The following is a 23,587-nucleotide window of genomic DNA, read 5'->3' on the forward strand; positions in this document are numbered from 1 at the left end:
CGAGGGGAGCGCGGGCGCGGAACTTGGGACCGAAATGATCGCGGGTCCCAGCGGGGGAGGGTCCCGCGCAACGGAGCGCAGGAGAGGACGGCGAGCGGCGAGTGCCGCGGGTTGGGCTTCGCTGCCCTGGAGGCAAAAACTGCACCGTGCGCCATCCAGAGGTTGCACTGCTCTCCCCTCATGTACCCAGCCAGTCACTCCAGCAGAGAAGGCTAGGAGACTGGTCAAGCATGATTTGCCCTTCCTTTTATTCCACAGGCTTAGAGATGACATGCAGCATGAGCTGTTCTGTCCCCTTTCTGGGGATGGAGGTGACACTGATGGGCCTATCATTTCCTGGGTCCATCTTGCAGCCCTTTTTGAAGACTGCAGTGATGTCGGCTTTCCTGCAGTCCTCAGGCACCTCTGCTGGGGAATCAGCGTCCCTGAGGTGCTGGCAGTGTTCCCTGGGCCAGGGGCAGGAGCAGAGATCTGCCTTGGCCAGGGCCGGAGCCCTGGAGTGGCACTGCCTGAACAGCACTTTTTGTGCAACAGTGGCTGCCCAAGAGTCCTCGGTGGCTGCCCCAGGGCCTGGCATTTGAGCCTGCGCTTGCTGCAGCAGCAGCCGCCCCGGCTCTGTGCTTACCGAGGGCTTGGGACCCGCCTCGGAACCTCGGTTACCAAGGGGCTGCCTCACAGTGGGGGGGGTGGGCTGGGGCCATCCCTGCCCGTATTTCAGGTGCAGGATGCTGATGTCACAGTGGCCACTGTGACCCGTGAGGCCAAGGGCACAAAACGGGACTCTGGGCTCAGGCCCAGTGTCAGTGTTACCTGACAACGAGAGGAGAAGGAAGAGGAGGGACAGCCCTTCTTTTGCAAACGCCTCTCGCTTCTTTTGCACAGAGAGTGTAGGAGCACCTGGAGGAGACCTCAGTGTTCCTCAACCAGACAACAGAAAGAGACGGCAGAGAGAGACCGGGCTCACACAGGGCTGACCAGCGAGTCAGGGGGCTCTACGCCTCAGGGCTCTGGCCCTGTGTTGAAAACTCGTCTCACTTCTGCCTCAGTACCAGTGGAGGAGCACCTGGAGGAGACCTTGGTGTTCCTCAACCAGACAACAGGAAGAGACAGCAGAGAGAGACTGGGCTCACACAGGGCTGACCAGCGAGTCAGGGGGCTCTACGCCTCAGGGCTCTGGCCCTGTGTTGAAAACTCGTCTCACTTCTGCCTCAGAACTAGTGTAGGAGCACCTGGAGGTGCTCCAAGGACAGACACCCACCACTGACAGTCATCATGTCACACAGGGAGCAGGCGGCCCCCAGAGGGAGGGAGCCAGGTGAGAGCAAAGTGCCCCTCCCTCAGCCTGGCAGAGGGGCTGTCAGGGCAGGCAGTACAGGTGCCATGCCCGGGCCATTGTCTCTCTCCCCTCCAGCATGCCTGCTGTGTCGGCAATCAGATGCTGACTCGGACATCTGCGGGGAAAAACTCTTCATACATGGGTTCTGTGCCCACGAGAACTGCCTGGTGAGTTGCTCTGTGAGCTCCCTCCACTTTTTGACAGGCAGTCCCTGCCACTCTCTGCTCATCAGTGAGTGGTATTTTCCTGCAGTTTTTTGCCAACAACTTTCCTGACCGCCCGGTTCATCGAAGAGGACTCTGGTGTCTTCACTCATGGGAGATCCGAGATGTAGTCTCCCAGGCGGCAGAGGAGGTGAGAGGTTGACTAGAGCAGGGAGATTTGTGCCAGGCGAGGTTTGCTGGAGCTTAGCCCAGACCCCAAGCAAGAAAGCCCAGCCCTTCCAACCAGCTCTGGGACAAGGAGGAGGCCCTGAGGCTGCTGCTGATGGGGCTGCTCTGCTCTTTCCAGAGCTGCAGCATCTGTGGCCAAATCGGGGCCACCATTTACTGCTGTAGAAGACACTGTGATGTGAGCTTCCACCTGCCCTGTGCCAGGCAGGGAGGCTGTGTCACCCAGTTCTGCAGACCATTCAGGTACCTCCTGTCCCCTCCTTACCACCACCAGGGAAGGGCCCAGCACTTCTCACTTCACCCACCCCTTTTTCCCCCCAGGGCCTTCTGCGCCGCACACAGGCCACAGCAGGCAGTGGAGGCGACTCCAGAGCCAGGCACCGAATGCCTCATCTGCATGGAGCCTGTGGAGGACAGAAAGACATTCAACACCATGGTGTGCCCAGCCTGCAAAAATGCCTGGTTCCACAGGGACTGCATCCAAGTAGGAGTGGTTCCCTCACCTCTGGGGGCACAGCAGGGGCTCAGCAGCACCAGGGCCTCACTCTGGCTGTTGTGTTTCTCCTGCAGGGACAGGCTCTGCATGCTGGTTATTCCTCCATCCAGTGCCCCCTCTGCAGAAATGATGACGCATTTCGCAAGGATCTGCTCACCATGGGGATCCGAATCCCCTTCAGGTTGGTGTCCTTCTGCCTGGCTCACAACACAGGGGGTGCAAGTGCTGTGCCGTGCCAGGGCCTGCCCCAGCAGTCCTGGCCCTGCCCTGTTCCGTGAGTCCCAGGTTCAGCTTCCCGCAGGAGCTGGAAATGGCACAGGGGGAAGAGCAGGGACACCCTGCACCTGCCCGATGCCAGAACAGAGGGAGCTCATCAGTTTTCCTTTTCCATCAGACCACCAACATGGGAGGACTTTAATGCATTTGATGAGCTGGGAGACAGACACAGGCGCTGTGATGCCAGTGAGTGCCTTTTTCCAGGAGGCAGGCAGGAGGCAGAGGGACAGGGGTAAGTTGCCAAAGCTGCACCCTGGGGCTCTGCAGGGCTAGAAGCAGAAGGACCCAGGAGAAGAGCTCAGCCAGATACTCCCACGCTTTGGACACTTTGTCCTCACCTCCATGAACCCGTTTTCTTCCCCAGGCCCTGGGAACTGCTCCTGTGCTCCTCCTGTGCTGCCGAGGGCACCCACAGGCACTGCTCTGGCCTGAGGAACAGTACAACCAGCTGGGAATGTGATGGCTGTGCTGGCCTGGGCACATGTAAGAGGCAAAGCACCCTGTTGACCCTGGGCCTGGTGCCCCTGGGCATGGCAGTGGGTGCTCAGGGTGGGTTTGGCAGAGCCTGTCTGCTCCAGGAGGGCTGGGGGCACTGCTCTGGCCTATCCTGCCCCAGGTCTGGGGTGACCTTGACATTCCTGCTTCCCCTCACAGCCTCCCGAGTTGACTCCCGGCTTGCTGGCCCCAGCATGGCCAGGCAGTCAGGACTGGAGCCTTCTGATGGCTCCAGGGAACCCCAGACCACCAGCACCAACGCAGGCATCCTCGTGCTACCAGGGCTGTCTCCCAGTTCTGCACCACTGGACACCATCAGCCCCAGCACCAGCGCCCAGGTGCCAGCCCCTGTCTCTTCAGCACCACAGACGAGCAACCACCGTACCAACCGACAGACAACATGGGAGCAGTCTCTGCAAACTCCCTCACAGGAGACGAGCAGCTCCAGTCCTGACAGTCAAGTAACATCGGGGTCATCCCAGAGCACCTTCACAGAAACTGAGGACAGCAGCAGCTCCAGCAGTCGGGGGCCTGACCGCCAGCAAAACCACCCCCGCCGGCAACGTCGGGCCCAAAATCCACACTTTCGGTCCAGAAGTCCCCTGGACAGGACCCATGAGCCATCACCAAGTCCTGGGAGGCGCAGGCCCAGGCCGAGACCATCAGGGACATCCCGCAGGCGAAACCGCTCCCGCCTGCAACGTGAGACCCCAAATCCATCCGGCCGGTCCAGAAGTCGCCACGACAGGAGCCAGGTGAGAGCACCCAGTGCTGGGAGGAGCAGCCGCAGCCGGGAAACATCAAGGACATCCCGCAACCAAAATCGCTCCCGCCAACAACATCAGGCCCCAGATCCATCTGGCCGGTCCAGAAGTCGCCGTGATAGAAACTGTGTGAGAGCACCAAGTCCTGGGAGCCGCATCCCCAGCCACGAAGCATCAGGGACATCCCGCAGGCGAAACCGCTCCCGCCTGCAACGTCAGACTGCAAATCCATCCGGCCGGTCCAGAAGTCCCCTTGACAGGAACTGCACACCAGCACCGAGTGCTGGCAGGCGAAACTCAAGGGAGACAGCAGTCAGGACTTCCCAAAGGCAACAGCACTCCCGCCAGCAGCGTCGGACCCGGAACTCATCCACCAGATCCAGAAGTCCACATGACAGGAGCCGAGTTAGAGCACCAAGTACTGCCAGGCGCACTCACCGGTGGGACGGTGAGACAGGGACCCACCACTGACACATCCCACGTCAGACAGGGAGGAGGAGGCCCGGAAGGGAGAGAGCCAGGTGAGAGCAAAGTGCCCCTCCCTCAGCCTGGCAGAGGGGCTGTCAGGGCGGGCAGTACAGGTGCCATGCCCGGGCCATGGTCTCTCTCCCCTCCAGCATGCCTGCTGTGTCGGAGATCAGCGGCTGACCTGGACATCTGTGGGGAGAAAATGCAGAAACATGGGATCTGTGCCCACAAGTTCTGCCTGGTGAGTTGCTCTGTGGGCTCCCTCCATTTTTTGACAGGCAGTCCCTGCCACTCTCTCCTCATCAGTGCATGTCCTTTTTTCTACAGTTTTTTACCAGCCACCTTCCTCTGCACAACGATGATCAAGTACAACTCCAGGGCTTTCTCCCAAGGGATATCCTACATGCAGTCAACCGAGTGGCACAGAAGGTGAGAGCCTGAGAAGAGTAGGGAGATTTGTGCCAGGAGAGGTTTGCTGGAGCTTAGCCCAGACCCCAAGCAAGAAAGCCCAGCCCTTCCAACCAGCTCTGGGACAAGGAGGAGGCCCTGAGGCTGCAGCTGATGGGGCTGCTCTGCTCTCTCCAGAGCTGCTGCATCTGTGGCCAGAGCGGGGCCACCATCTCCTGCTGGGATGGCACAGGGGGAAGAGCAGGGACACCCTGCACCTGCCCAATGCCAGGGCAGAGGGAGCTCATCACTTTTCCTTTTCCCATCAGACCACCATGAGGGGAGGGCTTTAATGCATTTGCCCAGCTAGGAGACAGACACAGGCGCTGCGATGCCAGTGAGTGCCTTTTTCCAGGAGGCAGGCAGGAGGCAGAGGAGGAGGGGTAAGTTGCCAAAGCTGCACCCCAGGGCTCTGCAGGGCTTCAAGCAGAAGGACCCAGGAGAAGAGCTCAGCACCTCCATGAACCCGTTTGCTTCCCCAGGCCCTGGGAACTGCTCCTGTGCTCCTCCTGTGCTGCCGAGGGCACCCCCAGGCACTGCTCTGGCCTGAGGGACATCATAACCAGCTGGGAATGTGATGGCTGTGCTGGTCTGGGCACAGGTAAAAGGCAAAGCACCCTGCTGACCCTGGGCCTGGTGCCCCTGGGCCTGGCAATGGGTGTCCAGGGTTGGCTTGGCAGAGCCTGTCTGCTCCAGGAGGACTGGAGACACAGCTCTGGCCGATCTTGACCCAGGCCTGGAGTGGCCTTGACCCTCCTGCTTCCCCTTACAGCCTCCAGTTAAGACCCAGAGCTTGTTGCTCTCATGAAGGACTCTTCTGACAACTCCAAGGAATACAAGACCATCACCCCTAGTACAAGCAAACTCCATACAAACCGACAGGCAACATCGGAGGAGACTCTGAAATCCCTCTCACAAAAGACGAACCGCTCCAGCCCTGACAGTCAGGTAACATTGGGGTCATCCCAGAGCAGCTTCCCAGCAACTGAGGACAGCAGCTGCTCCAGCAGTCGGAGTCCTGACTGCAGGTGAAACCGCTTCCACCAGCAGTGTCAGACCCCAAATTCATCCAGCAGATCCTGAAGTCACCGTGACAGGAGCTGTGTTAGAGCACCCAGTGCTGGGAGCTCCACTCACCAGTGGGATGGTGAGACAGGGACCCACCGCTGACACGTCCCACATCAGACAGGGAGGAGGAGCACCCGAAGGGAGGGAGCCAGGTGAGAGCAAAGTGCCCCTCCCGCAGCCTGGCAGAGGGGCTGTCGGGGCGGCCAGCGTGGGGCCAGGAGCAGTGGCACGGGGAGGCAGGAGCTGTCCAGGCATCCCGGGGCTGGGACCCTCCTTTCCTCAGCAAGCGGGGCCCAGCTGGGGCAGGGGACACCTGCTGGGACACCCGTGCCCACAATGTCCTGTCCTCCCCAAGGCCTCCAGCCCTGCCCTTCAGCCAGCCAGGCAGGCACAGAGCAGCCCTTGGGGTCAATCCCGCAGGGAAGCTGCCCCAGCCCTGCAGAGGTACCATGGTCTCTCTCCCCTCCAGCATGCCAGCTGTGTGGAAGATCAGAGGCTGACCCGGACGTGTGGAGAAAAAAATCCAGATAAATGGGCTCTGTTTCCACGAGTTCTGCCGGGTGAGTTGCTTCATGTTTTGACAGGTAGTCCCTGCCACTCTCTCCTCATCAGTACGTGTCCTTTTTTCTACAGGTTTTTGCCAGCCACCTTCCTCTGCACAATGATGATCAAGTAGGATTCCAGGGCTTTCTCCCAAGGGATATCCTAGATGTAGTCTCCCGGGAAGCACAGAAGGTGAGAGCCTGAGAAGAGCAGGGAGATTTGTGCCAGGCGAGGTTTGCTGGAGCTTAGCCCTGACCCCAAGCAAGAAAGCCCAGCCCTTCCAACCAGCTCTGGGACAAGGAGGAGGCCCTGAGGCTGCTGCTGATGGGGCTGCTCTGCTCTTTCCAGAGCTGCTGCATCTGTGGCCAGAGCGGGGCCACCATCTCCTGCTGTGAAACAGATTGTGACCTGAGCTTCCACCTGCCCTGTGCCAAGCAGGGACACTGTGTCACCCAGTTCATTCCACCGTACAGGTACCTCCTGTCTCCTTCTCACCACCACCAGGGAAGGGCCCAGCACTTCTCAGCTCACCCACCCCTTTTCCCCCCAGCTCCTACTGCCCCGCACACAGCCCAGAGCAGGCAGTGGAGGTGACTCCAGAGCCAGGCACAAACAGAGACATCCTGCAAGCGAAACCACTTCTGGCAGCAATATCAGACCCCCAATACACAGAGCCAGTCCAGAAGTCATCGTGACAGGAGCCACGTGAGATCACCAAGGGCTGGGAGGTGCAACAGCGGCCAGGAAGAAGCGAGGACATCCCAAAGGCAAAACCAGCAACGTCAGACTCCAAATTAATGCAGCCAATCTAGAAGTTGCCGTGACAGGAGCCGTGTGGCAGCCCCAAGTGCTGGGAGATGCACCCCCATCCAGGAAGCATGAAGAACATCACAGACGTGAAACTGGTTCTGTCAGCAACTTATCAAATCCCTTCAATAAATGTATAGGACTGCTTTTTAAAATATTTTTGTGTATTTGCAAAATTATGCAAATGGCACTTTCGATGTCGCAGCGTTTAGTAGATTGTTTCATCCTAATGTTTCACCTGACACGTTGGAGGCTATTGCAAAGCCCAAGGCTTAGTATCTTTGTTCAGGTTTCCCTTTCATCCCCCTTGGCTTTTGGCCCAGCTTTCCTTTCCTTCCTATTCTATGGTTTCCCCTTGGTGTTGCAAGGGAGACGTTTGGAATGTTTTGCAATCCAGCGGTGCCACCGCCTTGATGCACTGAAGGCAGGGAAGCAGTGGCGGGGTGTTGGCAGCCCCGTCCTGTCCCTGCTGCCGGCGGCCCGGGGGCAGGAGCGCCCCGGCGGTGCCATGGCGGGTTCCCCTCAGGTGTGGGCAGCCGCAGCCCGGCTGTGCGGGGCGGCCCCGGCGGTGCCATGGCGGGTTCCCCTCAGGTGTGGGCAGCCGCAGCCCGGCTGTGCGGGGCGGCCCCGGCGGTGCCATGGCGGGTTCCCCTCAGGGCGGCCCCGCTGCCCGCGCACGGCGGTGTTGCCGGGGCAGCCCCGTCCCCCAGGCACATCTGTGCGCTGTGACCCAGCGGCGACCGCTTCCCGCTCTAAGAGCCCGCAGGAATGGCTGCCTGGCTCCAAACTGCCCGCCGGGAGCGCGCTGGGATCGCAGGGGGAGCTCTGCCCGGGGCAGCCCCCGCACTCAGTCGCCCCGAGCCGTCCCGCCCTCCCCGCACACGGCCGGCGCTTTGGGAACGGCCGCGGTCGGCGCTGGAGTGGCGGCGCTCGGGCTCGAGGGAGCGCCGCGAGCCCGGGAAAAGCGTCGGGAACATTCTGGCACCGAGGGGAGCGCGGGCGCGGAACTTGGGACCGAAATGATCGCGGGTCCCAGCGGGGGAGGGTCCCGCGCAACGGAGCGCAGGAGAGGACGGCGAGCGGCGAGTGCCGCGGGTTGGGCTTCGCTGCCCTGGAGGCAAAAACTGCACCGTGCGCCATCCAGAGGTTGCACTGCTCTCCCCTCATGTACCCAGCCAGTCACTCCAGCAGAGAAGGCTAGGAGACTGGTCAAGCATGATTTGCCCTTCCTTTTATTCCACAGGCTTAGAGATGACATGCAGCATGAGCTGTTCTGTCCCCTTTCTGGGGATGGAGGTGACACTGATGGGCCTATCATTTCCTGGGTCCATCTTGCTGCCCTTTTTGAAGACTGCAGTGATGTCGGCTTTCCTGCAGTCCTCAGGCACCTCTGCTGGGGAATCAGCGTCCCTGATGTGCTGGCAGTGTTCCCTGGGCCAGGGGCAGGAGCAGAGATCTGCCTTGGCCAGGGCCGGAGCCCTGGAGTGGCACTGCCTGAACAGCACTTTTTGTGCAACAGTGGCTGCCCAAGAGTCCTCGGTGGCTGCCCCAGGGCCTGGCATTTGAGCCTGCGCTTGCTGCAGCAGCAGCCGCCCCGGCTCTGTGCTTACCGAGGGCTCGGGACCCGCCTCGGAACCTCGGTTACCAAGGGGCTGCCTCACAGTGGGGGGGGTGGGCTGGGGCCATCCCTGCCCGTATTTCAGGTGCAGGATGCTGATGTCACAGTGGCCACTGTGACCCGTGAGGCCAAGGGCACAAAACGGGACTCTGGGCTCAGGCCCAGTGTCAGTGTTACCTGACAACGAGAGGAGAAGGAAGAGGAGGGACAGCCCTTCTTTTGCAAACGCCTCTCGCTTCTTTTGCACAGAGAGTGTAGGAGCACCTGGAGGAGACCTCAGTGTTCCTCAACCAGACGATAGAAAGAGACGGCAGAGAGAGACCGGGCTCACACAGGGCTGACCAGCGAGTCAGGGGGCTCTACGCCTCAGGGCTCTGGCCCTGTGTTGAAAACTCGTCTCACTTCTGCCTCAGTACCAGTGGAGGAGCACCTGGAGGAGACCTTGGTGTTCCTCAACCAGACAACAGGAAGAGACAGCAGAGAGAGACCGGGCTCACACAGGGCTGACCAGCGAGTCAGGGGGCTCTACGCCTCAGGGCTCTGGCCCTGTGTTGAAAACTCGTCTCACTTCTGCCTCAGAACTAGTGTAGGAGCACCTGGAGGTGCTCCAAGGACAGACACCCACCGCTGACAGTCACCATGTCAGACAGGGAGGAGGAGGCCCCCAGAGGGAGGGAGCCAGGTGAGAGCAAAGTGCCCCTCCCTCAGCCTGGCAGAGGGGCTGTCAGGGCAGGCAGTACAGGTGCCATGCCCGGGGCCATTGTCTCTCTCCCCTCCAGCATGCCTGCTGTGTCAGCGATCAGAGGCTGACCCGGACATCTGCGGGGAAAAACTCCAGAAACATGGGATCTGTGCCCACGTGTTCTGCCTGGTGAGTTGCTCCGTGGGCTCCCTCCACTTTTTGACAGGCAGTCCCTGCCACTCTCTGCTCATCAGTGCGTGTCCTTTTCCTGCAGTATTTTGCCAGCATCCTTGAACAGCAAGAGAATGAACGAGTAGGACTCCAGGGCTTTCTCCCAAGGGATATCCTACATGCAGTCAACCGAGCAGCACAGACGGTGAGAGCCTGACAAGTGCAGGGAAATCTGTGCCAGGCGAGGTTTGCTGGAGCTTAGCCCATACCCCAAGCAAGAAAGCCCAGCCCTTCCAACCAGCTCTGGGACAAGGAGGAGGCCCTGAGGCTGCTGCTGATGGGGCTGCTCTGCTCTTTCCAGAGCTGCTGCATCTGTGGCCAGAGCGGGGCCACCATCTCCTGCTGTGAAACAGATTGTGACCTGAGCTTCCACCTGCCCTGTGCCAAGCAGGGACGCTGTGTCACCCAGTTCATTCCACCGTACAGGTACCTCCTGTCCCCTCCTTGCCACCACCAGGGAAGGGCCCAGCACTTCTCAGCTCACCCACCCCTTTTCCCCCCAGCTCCTACTGCCCGGCACACAGCCCAGAGCAGGCAGTGGAGGCGACTCCAGAGCCAGGCACCGAATGCCTCATCTGCATGGAGCCTGTGGAGGACAGAAAGACATTCAACACCATGGTGTGCCCAGCCTGTAAAACCACCTGGTTCCACAGGGACTGCATCCAAGTAGGAGTGGTTCCCTAACCCGGGGGGCACAGCAGGGGCTCAGCAGCACCAGGGCCTCACTCTCACTACTTGTGTTTGTCCTGCAGGGACAGGCTCTGCGCTCTGGATTTTCCTCCTTCCAGTGCCCCATCTGCAGAAACAGGCCGGCATTTCTTGGGGAGATGTTCACCATGGGGATCCGAATCCCCTTCAGGTTGGTGTCCTTCTGCCTGGCTCACAACACAGGGGGTGCAAGTGCTGTGCCGTGCCAGGGCCTGCCCCAGCAGTCCTGGCCCTGCCCTGTTCCGTGAGTCCCAGGTTCAGCTTCCCGCAGGAGCTGGAAATGGCACAGGGGGAAGAGCAGGGACACCCTGCACCTGCCCGATGCCAGAACAGAGGGAGCTCATCAGTTTTCCTTTTCCCATCAGACCACCAACATGGGAGGAGAATGATGCGTTCGCTGAGCTGTTAGACAGACACAGGCGCTGTGATGCCAGTGAGTGCTTTTATCCAAGAGGCAGGCAGGAGGCAGAGGAGGAGGGGTAAGTTGCTGCAGCTGCATCCTGGGGCTCTGCAGGGCTTGAAGCAGAAGGACCCAGAAGAAGAGCTCAGCCAGATACTCCCACACTTTGGACACTTTGTCCTCACCTCCATGAACCTGATTGCTTTTCCAGGCCCTGGGAACTGCTCCTGTGCTCCTCCTGTGCTGCGGAGGGCACCCACAGATACTGCTCTAGTGTGCGGAACACCATATCCGGCTGGGAATGTGACAACTGTGCTCGCCAGAGCAGCCGCAGACGCCGTGGCACGACAGTCTGCATGGACAACTGTGATTGTGACAGCTGTGCTGAGCACTTCACATGTAAGAAGCAAAGCACCTGAATGGCCCTGGGTCAGGTGCCCCTGGGCCTGGCAATGCGTGCCCACGGTGGTCTTGGCAGAGCCTGTCAGCTCCAGGAGGGCTCAGGGCACTGCTCTGGCTTATTCTGCCTTGGGCCTGGGGCGGTCTTGACCTTCCTTGCTTCCCCTTACAGCCTCCAGTGAATTCTCAATCCTTGCTAGACTCATGGAGGAGTCTCCTGCTGTGTCAGCAGAAGACGAGACCATCAACCCCAGCACCAGCCAACAGGCAGCATCAGAGCAGTCTCTGGAATCTCCCTCAGAGGAGACAAGCAGCCCCAGCCTCTATAGTCGGGTAACATCAAGGCCATCCCACAGCAACATCGCAGAAACTGAGGACAGCAGCTGCTCTCGCAGTCGGAGGCCTGACCGCTGGCAAAACCGTACCCGCCGGCAAAGTCGGCCCCAAAATCCACATCGGTCCAGAAGTCCCCTGGACAGGAGCCATGTGCCGGAACCAACTGCTGCGAGGTGCAGGCCCAGGGAGAGACAGTCAGGGACATCCCGCAGACGAAGACACTCCCGCCGGCAAAGTCGTCCCCAAAATCCACACCTTCGGTACCCAAGTCCCTATGACAGGAGATGTTCACCACAACTCCGGTCCCCGAGTCCCCATGACAGGATTTGTTTGCCACCACCACCGAGTCCTCGGAGGCGCAGCCACAGCGAGGAGGCATCAGAGACATCCAGCAACCGAAACCGCTCCCGCCAGCAACGTCGGCCCCAAAATCCACACCTTCGGTCCAGAAGTCGACGTCACGGGAGCCATGTGAGAACACCAAGGGCTGGGAGCTGCACCTCCACCCACGAAGCATCAGAGACATCCCGCAGCCGAAACCGCTCCCGCCAGCAACGTCGGCCGCAAAATCCACGCCTTCGGTCCAGAAGTCGCCGTGACAGGAGCCATGTCCCAACACCAAGTACTGGGAGGCGCAGGCCCAGCCAGGAAGAATCAGGGACATCCCGCAGGCGAAATAGCTCCCGCCGCCAAAGTCGGACCTCAAATACATCTGGTCGGTCCAGAAGTCCCCTTGACAGGAACTGCACGCCAGCACCGAGTGCTGGCAGGCGAAACTCAAGGGAGACAGCAGTAAGGACTTCCCACAGACAACAGCACTCCCGCCAGCAGCGTCGGACCTCAGACTCATCCAGCAGATCCAGAAGTCGCCGTGACGGGAGGCGTGATAGAGCACCCAGTGCTGGGAGCCCCACTCACCGCTCAGACGGTGAGACAGGGACTCCCCACTGATGCGTTACATGTCAGACAGGAAGGAGGAGGCCCCCAAAGGGAGGGAGCCAGGTGAGAGCAAAGTGCCCCTCCTGCAGCCTGGCAAAGGGGCTGTCAGGGTGGCCAGCGTGGGGCTGGGAGCGGTGGCAGGGGGAGGCAGGAGCTGTCCAGGCATCCCGGGACTGAGACCCTCTTTTCCAAAGCACTCGTGTTCCCCTTGGCCAGGTGCCAGGCAGGGGCTGGCAGTGGGTGCTCAGGGTGGGTTTGGCAGAGCCTGTCTGCTCCAGGAGGGCTGGGGGCACTGCTCTGGCCTATCCTGCCCCAGGTCTGGGGTGGCCTTGACATTCCTGCTTCCCCTTCCAGCCTCCAAAGATGACTTGGAGCTTGCTGGCCCCAGCATGGCCTGACTGTCAGGACTGGAGCCTTCTGATGTCTCCAGGGAACCCCAGACCACCAGCACCAACGCAGGCATCCTCGTACTACCAGGGCTGTCTCCCAGTTCTGCACCACTGGACACCATCAGCCCCAGCACCAGCGCCCAGGTGCCTGCCCCTGTCTCTTCAGCACCACAGACGAGCAACCACCGTACCAACCGACAGACAACATGGGAGCAGTCTCTGCAAACTCCCTCACAGGAGACGAGCAGCTCCAGTCCTGACAGTCAAGTAACATCGGGGTCATCCCAGAGCACCTTCACAGAAAGTGAGGACAGCAGCAGCTCCAGCAGTCGGGGGCCTGACCGCCGGCAAAACCACCCCCGCCGGCAACATTGGGCCCAAAATCCACATCTTCGGTCCAGAAGTCCCCTGGACAGGACCCATGTGACAGCACCAAGTCCTGGGAGGTGCAGGCCCAGGCCGAGACCATCAGGGACATCCCGCAGGCGAAACCGCTCCCGCCTGCAACGTGAGACCCCAGATCCATCCGGCCGGTCCAGAAGTCCCCTTGACAGGAACTGCACACCAGCACCGAGTGCTGGCAGGCGAAACTCAAGGGAGACAGTAGCCAGGACATCCCAAAGGCAACAGCACTCCCGCCAGCAGCGTCGGACCTCAAATTCATCCAGCGGATCCAGAAGTTGCCTTGACAGGAGCCGTGTTAGAGCACCCAGTGCTGGGAGCTCCACTCACCAGTGGGACGGTGAGACAGGGACCCACCACTGACACGTCCCACATCAGAATGGAAGGAGGAGCCCCCCGAAGTGAGGTTACCAGGTGAGAGCAAAGTGCCCCTCCCTCAGCCTGGCAGAGGGGCTGTCAGGGCAGGCAGTACAGGTGCCATGCCCGGGCCATGGTCTCTCTCCCCTCCAGCATGCCTGCTGTGTCGGAGATCAGAGGCTGACCGGGACATCTGTGGGGAAAATCACCAGATAAATGGGCTCTGTGCCCACGAGTTCTGCCTGGTGAGTTGCTATGTGGGCTCCCTCCATGTTTTGACAGGTAGTCCCTGCCACTCTCTCCTCATCAGTACATGTCCTTTTTTCTACAGTTTTTTGCCAGCCACCTTGCTCAGCACAATGATGATCAAGTAGTACTCCAGGGCTTTCTCCAAAGGGATATCCTAGATTTAGTCTCCCAGGCAGCACAGAAGGTGAGAGCCTGACAAGAGCAGGGAGATTTGTGCCAGGCGAGGTTTGCTGGAGCTTAGCCCAGACCCCAAGCAAGAAAGCCCAGCCCTTCCAACCAGCTCTGGGACAAGGAGGAGGCCCTGAGGCTGCAGCTGATGGGGCTGCTCTGCTCTTTCCAGAGCTGCTGCATCTGTGGCCAGAGCGGGGCCACCATCTCCTGCTGGGATGGCACAGGGGGAAGAGCAGGGACACCCTGCACCTGCCCGATGCCAGGACAGAGGGAGCTCATCAGTTTTTCTTTTCCCATCAGATCACCATCATGGAGAACCATACTGCATTCAATGAACTGGGAGACAGACACAGGCACTGCGATGCCAGTGAGTGCCTTTTTCCAGGAGGCAGGCAGGAGGCAGAGGGACAGGGGTAAGTTGCCAAAGCTGCACCCTGGGGCTCTGCAGGGCTAGAAGCAGAAGGACCCAGGAGAAGAGCTCAGCCAGATAATCCCATGCTTTGGACACTTTGTCCTCACCTCCATGAACCTGTTTGCTTCCCCAGGCCCTGGGAACTGCTCCTGTGCTCCTCCTGTGCTGCTGAGGGCACCCACAGGCACTGCTCTGGCCTGAGGGACATCATAACCAGCTGGGAATGTGATGGCTGTGCTGGTCTGGGCACAGGTAAAAGGCAAAGCACCCTGATGACCCTGGGCCTGGTGCCCCTGGGCCTGGCAACGGGTGTCCAGGATTGGCTTGGCAGAGCCTGTCTGCTCCAGGAGGACTGGAGACACAGCTCTGGCCGATCTTGACCCAGGCCTGGTGTGGCCTTGACCCTCCTGCTTCCCCTTACAGCGTCCAGTTAAGACCCAGAGCTTGTTGCTCTCATGAAGGACTCTTCTGACAACACCAAGGAATATGAGACCATCACCCTCAGTACAAGCAAACTCCATACAAACCGACAGGCAACATCGGAGGAGACTCTGAAATCCCTCTCACAAAAGACGAGCCGCTCCGGCCCTGACAGTCAGGTAACATTGGGGTCATCCCAGAGCAGCTTCCCAGCAACTGAGGACAGCAGCTGCTCCAGCAGTCGGAGTCCTGACTGCAGGCGAATCCGCTCCCACCAGCAGTGTCAGACCCCAAATTCATCCAGCAGATCCTGAAGTCACCGTGACAGGAGCTGTGTTAGAGCACCCAGTGCTGGGAGCTCCACTCACCAGTGGGACGGTGAGACAGGGACCCACTGCTGACACATCCCACGTCAGACAGGGAGGAGGAGCACCCGAAGGGAGGGAGCCAGGTGAGAGCAAAGTGCCCCTCCCGCAGCCTGGCAGAGGGGCTGTCGGGGCGGCCAGCGTGGGGGCAGGAGCAGTGGCACGGGGAGGCAGGAGCTGTCCAGGCATCCCGGGGCTGGGACCCTCCTTTCCTCAGCAAGCGGGGTCCAGCTGGGGCAGGGACACCTGCTGGGACACCCGTGCCCACAATGTCCTGTCCTCCCCAAGGCCTCCAGCCCTGCCCTTCAGCCAGCCAGGCAGGGACAGAGCAGCCCTTGGGGTCAATCCTGCAGGGAAGCTGCCCCAGCCTGGCAGAGGTGCCATGGTCTCTCTCCCCTCCAGCATGCCAGCTGTGTGGACGACCAGAGGCTGACCCGGACGTGTAGAGAAGAAATCCAGATAAATGGGCTCTGTTTCCACGAGTTCTGCCGGGTGAGTCGCTTCATGTTTTGACAGGTAGTCCCTGCCACTCTCTCCTCATCAGTACGTGTCCTTTTTTCTACAGGTTTTTGCCAGCCACCTTCCTCTGCACAATGATGATCAAGTAGGATTCCAGGGCTTTCTCCCAAGGGATATCCTAGATGTAGTCTCCCAGGCAGCACAGAAGGTGAGAGCCTGAGAAGAGCAGGGAGATTTGTGCCAGGCGAGGTTTGCTGGAGCTTAGCCCAGACCCCAAGCAAGAAAGCCCAGCCCTTCCAACCAGCTCTGGGACAAGGAGGAGGCCCTGAGGCTGCAGCTGATGGGGCTGCTCTGCTCTTTCCAGAGCTGCTGCATCTGTGGCCAGAGCGGGGCCACCATCTCCTGCTGGGAAACAGATTGTGACCTGAGCTTCCACCTGCCCTGTGCCAAGCAGGGAGGCTGTGCCACCCAGTTCATTCCACTGTACAGGTACCTCCTGTCCCCTCCTTGCCAGCACCAGGGAAGGGCCCAGCACTTCTCAGCTCACCCACCCCTTTTCCCCCCAGCTCCTACTGCCCCGCACACAGCTCAGAGCAGGCAGTGGAGGCGACTCCAGAGCCGGGCACAAACAGAGACATCCTGCAAGCGAAACCACTTCTGGCAGCAATATCAGACCCCCAATACACAGAGCCAGTCCAGAAGTCATCGTGACAGGAGCCACGTGAGATCACCAAGGGCTGGGAGGTGCAACAGCGGCCAGGAAGAAGCGAGGACATCCCAAAGGCAAAACCAGCAACATCAGACTCCAAATTAATGCAGCCAATCTAGAAGTTGCCGTGACAGGAGCCGTGTGGCAGCCCCAAGTGCTGGGAGATGCACCCCCATCCAGGAAGCATGAAGAACATCACAGACGTGAAACTGGTTCTGTCAGCAACTTATCAAATCCCTTCAATAAATGTATAGGACTGCTTTTTAAAATATTTTTGTGTATTTGCAAAATTATGCAAATGGCACTTTCGATGTCGCAGCGTTTAGTAGATTGTTTCATCCTAATGTTTCACCTGACACGTTGGAGGCTATTGCAAAGCCCAAGGCTTAGTAGTATCTTTGTGCAGGTTTCCCTTTCATCCCCCTTGGCTTTTGGCCCAGCTTTCCTTTCCTTCCTATTCTATGGTTTCCCCTTGGTGTTGCAAGGGAGACGTTTGGAATGTTTTGCAATCCAGCGGTGCCACCGCCTTGATGCACTGAAGGCAGGGAAGCAGTGGCGGGGTGTTGGCAGCCCCGTCCTGTCCCTGCTGCCGGCGGCCCGGGGGCAGGAGCGCCCCGGCGGTGCCATGGCGGGTTCCCCTCAGGTGTGGGCAGCCGCAGCCCGGCTGTGCGGGGCGGCCCCGGCGGTGCCATGGCGGGTTCCCCTCAGGTGTGGGCAGCCGCAGCCCGGCTGTGCGGGGCGGCCCCGGCGGTGCCATGGCGGGTTCCCCTCAGGGCGGCCCCGCTGCCCGCGCACGGCGGTGTTGCCGGGGCAGCCCCGTCCCCCAGGCACATCTGTGCGCTGTGACCCAGCGGCGACCGCTTCCCGCTCTAAGAGCCCGCAGGAATGGCTGCCTGGCTCCAAACTGCCCGCCGGGAGCGCGCTGGGATCGCAGGGGGAGCTCTGCCCGGGGCAGCCCCCGCACTCAGTCGCCCCGAGCCGTCCCGCCCTCCCCGCACACGGCCGGCGCTTTGGGAACGGCCGCGGTCGGCGCTGGAGTGGCGGCGCTCGGGCACGAGGGAGCGCCGCGAGCCCGGGAAAGCGTCGGGAACATTCTGGCACCGAGGGGAGCGCGGGCGCGGAACTTGGGACCGAAATGATCGCGGGTCCCAGCGGGGGAGGGTCCCGCGCAACGGAGCGCAGGAGAGGACGGCGAGCGGCGAGTGCCGCGGGTTGGGCTTCGCTGCCCTGGAGGCAAAAACTGCACCGTGCGCCATCCAGAGGTTATCCATCGACCTTTCCCCAAACCTGCCGAGTGGGACAGGACATCAGAGCTGCGCCCTGCCCAGAGCCCAGGAAAGAAACCCCATCCCTTCCAACCAGCTCAGGGAAAAACATCCGGCTCCCAGCAGCACAGGAGCCTTGTCCCCCAGACACATCTGTGGGCCGAGCCCTACCCAGAGCCCTGGGGCTGCCTGTGGAAGCCCCGAGGCTGTGGGATTTGCACGGGGTGGCCTTTAAAGGGCTCTCCCAACCCCAAGCCTTCTACCCTTCTACGGCTCTAATCTGCGCTGCAGTGTGGTGCTTACACAAGGGGCAGCTATGCCCTGTGCTGGTTTAAAATCTGCCTGCCAGCCTGAATTCAGGCAGCGAGACAAAGACCCAGCTACCGGATTTTTTTGCTATTTACTAGGTGCCTCTGTGCCCAAAGCTTCAGCCTGCCCAGGACTCGCTGGATGGCAGCAGAGCCTTGTGGTGCCTCAGCCACTCCTCCCAGTCCATATCATCAGCAAACATGCTGAGGGTGCTCTCCGTCCCTTCTGCCAGGTCACCGGGCAACCGGTCAAACGAGGCTGGCCCCAGCACTGAGCGCTGGGCTCACAACCCTCTGAGCTCTGCCATTCAGCCAGGTCTCAACCCCCTCAGTGTCCACTCATCTAAGCCACACTTCCTGAGCTGTCTGTGAGGGTGTTCTGGGAGGCAGGGTGAAAAGCCTTGCTGAAGTCATGGCAGACAACAGGCACTGCTCTCCCCTCATGTACCCAGCTAGTCACCCCAGCAGAGAAGGCTAGGAGACTGGTCAAGCATGATTTGCCCTTCCTTTTATTCCACAGGCTTAGAGATGACATGCAGCATGAGCTGTTCTGTCCCCTTTCTGGGGATGGAGGTGACACTGATGGGCCCATCATTTCCTGGGTCCATCTTGCTGCCCTTTTTGAAGACTGCAGTGATGTCGGCTTTCCTGCAGTCCTCAGGCACCTCTGCTGGGGAATCAGCGTCCCTGATGTGCTGGCAGTGTTCCCTGGGCCAGGGGCAGGAGCAGAGATCTGCCTTGGCCAGGGCCGGAGCCCTGGAGTGGCACTGCCTGAACAGCACTTTTTGTGCAACAGTGGCTGCCCAAGAGTCCTCGGTGGCTGCCCCAGGGCCTGGCATTTGAGCCTGCGCTTGCTGCAGCAGCAGCCGCCCCGGCTCTGTGCTTACCGAGGGCTCGGGACCCGCCTCGGAACCTCGGTTACCAAGGGGCTGCCTCACAGTGGGGGGGGTGGGCTGGGGCCATCCCTGCCCGTATTTCAGGTGCAGGATGCTGATGTCACAGTGGCCACTGTGACCCGTGAGGCCAAGGGCACAAAACGGGACTCTGGGCTCAGGCCCAGTGTCAGTGTTACCTGACAACGAGAGGAGAAGGAAGAGGAGGGACAGCCCTTCTTTTGCAAACGCCTCTCGCTTCTTTTGCACAGAGAGTGTAGGAGCACCTGGAGGAGACCTCGGTGTTCCTCAACCAGACAACAGAAAGAGACGGCAGAGAGAGACCGGGCTCACACAGGGCTGACGAGCGAGTCAGGGGGCTCTACGCCTCAGGGCTCTGGCCCTGTGTTGAAAACTCGTCTCACTTCTGCCTCAGTACCAGTGTAGGAGCACCTGGAGGAGACCTTGGTGCTCCAAGGACAGGGACCCACCGCTGACAGTCACCATGTCAGACGGGAAGGAGGAGGCCCCTGAAGGGAGAGAGCCAGGTGAGAGCAAAGTGCCCCTCCCTCAGCCTGGCAGAGGGGCTGTCAGGGCAGGCAGTACAGGTGCCATGCCCGGGCCATTGTCTCTCTCCCCTCCAGCATGCCTGCTGTGTCGGAGATCAGAGGCTGACCCAGACATCTGTGGAGATAAAATCCAGAAACATGGGGTCTGTGCCCACGTGTTTTGCCTGGTGAGTTGCTCCGTGGGCTCTCTCCAGCTTTCCAATGGGCAGTTCTCACCACACTGTCTCATCATCAGTGCATCATCTTTCCTTCAGTTTTTTGCCAGCCTCCTTGAACAGCAAGAGAATGAACGAGTAGGACTCTTTGGCTTTCTCCCAAGGGATATCCTACATGCAGTCAACCGAGCGGCACAGACGGTGAGAGCCTGACAAGAGCAGGGAGGTTTGTGCCAGGCCAGGTTTGCTGGAGCTTAGCCCAGACCCCAAGCAAGAAAGCCCAGCCCTTCCAACCAGCTCTGGGACAAGGAGGAGGCCCTGAGGCTGCTGCTGATGGGGCTGCTCTGCTCTTTCCAGAGCTGCTGCATCTGTGGCCAGAGCGGGGCCACCATCTCCTGCTGTGAAACAGATTGTGACCTGAGCTTCCACCTGCCCTGTGCCAAGCAGGGACGCTGTGTCACCCAGTTCATTCCACCGTACAGGTACCTCCTGTCCCCTCCTTGCCACCACCAGGGAAGGGCCCAGCACTTCTCAGCTCACCCACCCCTTTTCCCTCCAGGACCTACTGCCCCGCACACAGCCCAGAGCAGGCAGTGGAGGCGACTCCAGAGCCGGGCACCGAATGCCTCATCTGCATGGAGCCTGTGGAGGACAGAAAGACCTTCAGCACCCTGGTGTGCCCAGCCTGTAAAACCACCTGGTTCCACAGGGACTGCATCCAAGTAGGAGTGGTTCTGTCACCCCCACGGACACAGCAGGGGCTCAGCAGCACCAGGGCCTCACTCTCACTACTTGTGTTTCTGCTGCAGGGACAGGCTCTGCGCTCTGGTATTTTATCCTTCCAGTGCCCCATCTGCAGAAGCACTCAGGAATTTCTCGTGGAGATGTTTCTCATGGGGATCCGAATCCCCTTCAGGTTGGTGTCCTTCTGCCTGGCTCACAACACAGGGGGTGCAAGTGCTGTGCCGTGCCAGGGCCTGCCCCAGCAGTCCTGGCCCTGCACTGTTCTGTGAGTCCCGGGTTCAGCTTCCCGCAGGAGCTGGAAGTGGCACAGGGGGAAGAGCAGGGACACCCTGCACCTGCCCGATGCCGGGGCAGAGGGAGCTCATCAGTTTTCCCTTTTCCATCAGAGAGCCATCATGGGAGGAGAATGATGCGTTCGCTGAACTGGGAGACAGACACAGGCACTGCGATGCCAGTGAGTGCCTTTTTCCAAGAGGCAGGCAGGAGGCAGAGGAGGAAGGGTAAGTTGCCAAAGCTGCACCCCAGGGCTCTGCAGGGCTTGAAGCAGAAGGACCCAGGAGAAGAGCTCAGCCAGATAATCCCATGCCTTGGATACTTTGTCCTCACCTCCATGAACCCGTTTTCTTCCCCAGGCCCTGGGAACTGCTCCTGTGCTCCTCCTGTGCTGCCGAGGGCACCCACAGGCACTGCTCTGGCCTGAGGAACAGTATAACCAGCTGGGAATGTGATGGCTGTGCTGGCCTGGGCACAGGTAAGAGGCAAAGCACCCTGTTGACCCTGGGCCTGGTGTCCCTGGGTATGGCAGTGGGTGCTCAGGGTGGGTTTGGCAGAGCCAAACCTCCCTCCAGGGGGGGCTGGAGGCACTGCTCTGGCCTATCTTGCTCCAAGTCTGGGGTGGCCTTGACATTCCTGCTCCTCCTCACAGCCTCCCGAGATGAGTCAGGTCTTGCTGGTGTCGGTGTGGCCAGACAGTCAGGACTGGAGCCTTGTGATGGCTCCAGGGAACCCCAGACCATCAGCCCCAACACAGGAAGCCTGGTGCTATCAGGGCTGTCTCCCAGTTCTGCACCACTGGACACCATCAGCCCCAGCACCAGCGCCCAGGTGCCAGCCCCTGGATCTTCAGGACCACAGACCAGCAACCGCCGTACCAACCGACAGACAACATGGGAGCAGTCGCTGCAATATCCCTCACAGGAGACGAGCAGCTCCAGTCCTGACAGTCAAGTAACATCGGGGTCATCCCAGAGCACCTTCACAGAAAGTGAGGACAGCAGCAGCTCCAGCAGTCGGGGGCCTGACCGCCGACAAAACCACCCCCGCCGGCAACGTCGGGCCCAAAATCCACACTTTCGGTCCAGAAGTCCCCTGGACAGGACCCATGAGCCATCACCAAGTCCTGGGAGGCGCAGGCCCAGGCCGAGACCATCAGGGACATCCTGCAGGCGAAACCGCTCCCGCCTGCAACGTGAGACCCCAAATCCATCCGGCCGGTCCAGAAGTCGCCACGACAGGAGCCAGGTGAGAGCACCCAGTGATGGGAGGAGCAGCCGCAGCCGGGAAACATCAAGGACATCCCGAACACAAAATCGCTCCCGCCAACAACATCAGGCCCCAGATCCATCTGGCCGGTCCAGAAGTCGCCGTGTCAGAAACTGTGTGAGAACACCAAGTGCTGGGAGCCGCATCCCCAGCCAGGAAGCATCAGGGACATCCCACAGCCGAAACCGCTCCCACCGGCAACGTCGGCCGCAAAATCCACACCTTCGGTCCAGAAGTCGCCGTGACAGGAGCCATGTCCCAGCACCAAGTACTGGGAGGCGCAGGCCCAGCCAGGAAGAATCGGGGACATCCCGCAGGCGAAATAGCTCCCGCCGCCAAAGTCGGACCTCAAATCCATCCGGCCGGTCCAGAAGTCCCCTTGACAGGAACTGCACGCCAGCACCGAGTGCTGGCAGGCGAAACTCAAGGGAGACAGCAGTAAGGACTTCCCACAGACAACAGCACTCCCGCCAGCAGCGTCGGACCTCAGACTCATCCAGCAGATCCAGAAGTCGCCGTGACGGGAGGCGTGATAGAGCACCAAGTACTGCCAGGTGCACTCACCGGTGGGACGATGAGACAGGGACCCACCACTGACACGTCCCACGTCAGACAGGGAGGAGGAGGCCCGGAAGGGAGAGAGCCAGGTGAGAGCAAAGTGCCCCTCCCTCAGCCTGGCAGAGGGGCTGTCAGGGCAGGCAGTACAGGTGCCATGCCCGGGCCATGGTCTCTCTCCCCTCCAGCATGCCTGCTGTGTCGGAGATCAGAGGCTGACCCAGACATCTGTGGGGAGAAAATGCAGAAACATGGGATCTGTGCCCACAAGTTCTACCTGGTGAGTTGCTTCATGGGCTCCCTCCATTTTTTGACAGGCAGTCCCTGCCACTCTCTCCTCATCAGTGCGTGTCCTTTTTTCTACAGCCACCTTCCTCTGCATAATGATGATCAAGTAGGATTCCAGGGCTTTCTCCGAAGAGGTTATCCAAGATGTAGTCTCCCGGGTGGCACCGAAGGTGAGAGCCTGAGAAGAGCAGGGAGATTTGTGCCAGGAGAGGTTTGCTGGAGCTTAGCCCAGACCCCAAGCAAGAAAGCCCAGCCCTTCCAACCAGCTCTGGGACAAGGAGGAGGCCCTGAGGCTGCAGCTGATGGGGCTGCTCTGCTCTCTCCAGAGCTGCTGCATCTGTGGCCAGAGCGGGGCCACCATCTCCTGCTGGGATGGCACAGGGGGAAGAGCAGGGACACCCTGCACCTGCCCGATGCCAGGACAGAGGGAGCTCATCAGTTTTCCTTTTCCCATCAGACCACCATGAGGGGAGGGCTTTAATGCATTTGCCCAGCTAGGAGACAGACACAGGCACTGCGATGCCAGTGAGTGCCTTTTTCCAGGAAGCAGGCAGGAGGCAGAGGAGGAGGGGTAAGTTCCCAAAGCTGCACCCCAGGGCTCTGCAGGGCTTGAAGCAGAAGGACCCAGGAGAAGAGCTCAGCACCTCCATGAACCCGTTTGCTTCCCCAGGCCCTGGGAACTGCTCCTGTGCTCCTCCTGTGCTGCCGAGGGCACCCCCAGGCACTGCTCTGGCCTGAGGGACATCATAACCAGCTGGGAATGTGATGGCTGTGCTGGCCTGGGCACAGGTAAAAGGCAAAGCACCCTGATGACCCTGGGCCTGGTGCCCCTGGGCCTGGCAACGGGTGTCCAGGGTTGGCTTGGCAGAGCCTGTCTGCTCCAGGAGGACTGGAGACACTGCTCTGGCCTATCTTATCCAGGGCCTGGAGTGGCCTTGACCCTCCTGCTTC

General features: G+C 60.3%; 3 protein-coding genes across 6 annotated transcripts; all 3 read left to right on the forward strand.

Annotated features, from left to right (window-relative positions):
• The first annotated feature begins 1,129 nt into the window (after positions 1–1,129).
• Positions 1,130–16,609, forward strand: LOC113991400 (PHD finger protein 7-like). 4 transcript variants are annotated; one of them, XM_039378362.1, is made up of 13 exons: positions 1,130–1,315; positions 1,412–1,503; positions 1,589–1,690; positions 1,847–1,971; positions 2,050–2,212; positions 2,299–2,405; positions 2,619–2,732; positions 5,157–5,275; positions 5,447–5,622; positions 5,751–5,894; positions 6,212–6,477; positions 6,634–6,758; positions 16,196–16,609. In XM_039378362.1, the coding sequence occupies exons 1-9, from the start codon at positions 1,273–1,275 to the stop codon at positions 5,455–5,457; spliced, it is 876 nt and encodes a 291-aa protein (XP_039234296.1). In that variant the 5' UTR covers positions 1,130–1,272; the 3' UTR covers positions 5,458–5,622; positions 5,751–5,894; positions 6,212–6,477; positions 6,634–6,758; positions 16,196–16,609. The 4 variants fall into 4 exon arrangements, with proteins under 4 accessions (XP_039234296.1, XP_039234294.1, XP_039234301.1 ...); XM_039378360.1 differs by lacking the exon at positions 16,196–16,609 and adding an exon at positions 6,836–7,249; XM_039378367.1 differs by lacking the exons at positions 6,634–6,758; positions 16,196–16,609 and adding an exon at positions 14,143–14,197.
• LOC120322605 (serine/arginine repetitive matrix protein 2-like) lies at positions 8,799–13,796 on the forward strand. The gene is made up of 11 exons (XM_039378349.1): positions 8,799–9,392; positions 9,490–9,581; positions 9,667–9,768; positions 9,925–10,049; positions 10,127–10,289; positions 10,376–10,482; positions 10,697–10,810; positions 10,943–11,130; positions 11,303–12,468; positions 12,760–13,610; positions 13,707–13,796. Exons 1-9 carry the CDS (start codon positions 9,350–9,352, stop codon positions 12,415–12,417), a joined length of 2,049 nt encoding a protein of 682 aa, XP_039234283.1. The 5' UTR covers positions 8,799–9,349; the 3' UTR covers positions 12,418–12,468; positions 12,760–13,610; positions 13,707–13,796.
• Positions 16,610–18,894: 2,285 nt separating the features above from the next.
• LOC113996326 lies at positions 18,895–23,332 on the forward strand. The gene is made up of 13 exons (XM_027737336.2): positions 18,895–19,331; positions 19,428–19,519; positions 19,607–19,708; positions 19,865–19,989; positions 20,067–20,229; positions 20,317–20,423; positions 20,638–20,751; positions 20,884–21,002; positions 21,177–22,440; positions 22,537–22,628; positions 22,715–22,806; positions 23,094–23,207; positions 23,307–23,332. Exons 1-9 carry the CDS (start codon positions 19,289–19,291, stop codon positions 22,388–22,390), a joined length of 2,079 nt encoding a protein of 692 aa, XP_027593137.1. The 5' UTR covers positions 18,895–19,288; the 3' UTR covers positions 22,391–22,440; positions 22,537–22,628; positions 22,715–22,806; positions 23,094–23,207; positions 23,307–23,332.
• The last annotated feature ends 255 nt before the right edge of the window (positions 23,333–23,587 follow it).

This window comes from Pipra filicauda, unplaced genomic scaffold (genome assembly GCF_003945595.2).
Source record: "Pipra filicauda isolate LSUMZ 115617 unplaced genomic scaffold, ASM394559v2 scaffold102_size2360937_pilon, whole genome shotgun sequence".
NCBI lineage: Eukaryota > Metazoa > Chordata > Aves > Passeriformes > Pipridae > Pipra > Pipra filicauda.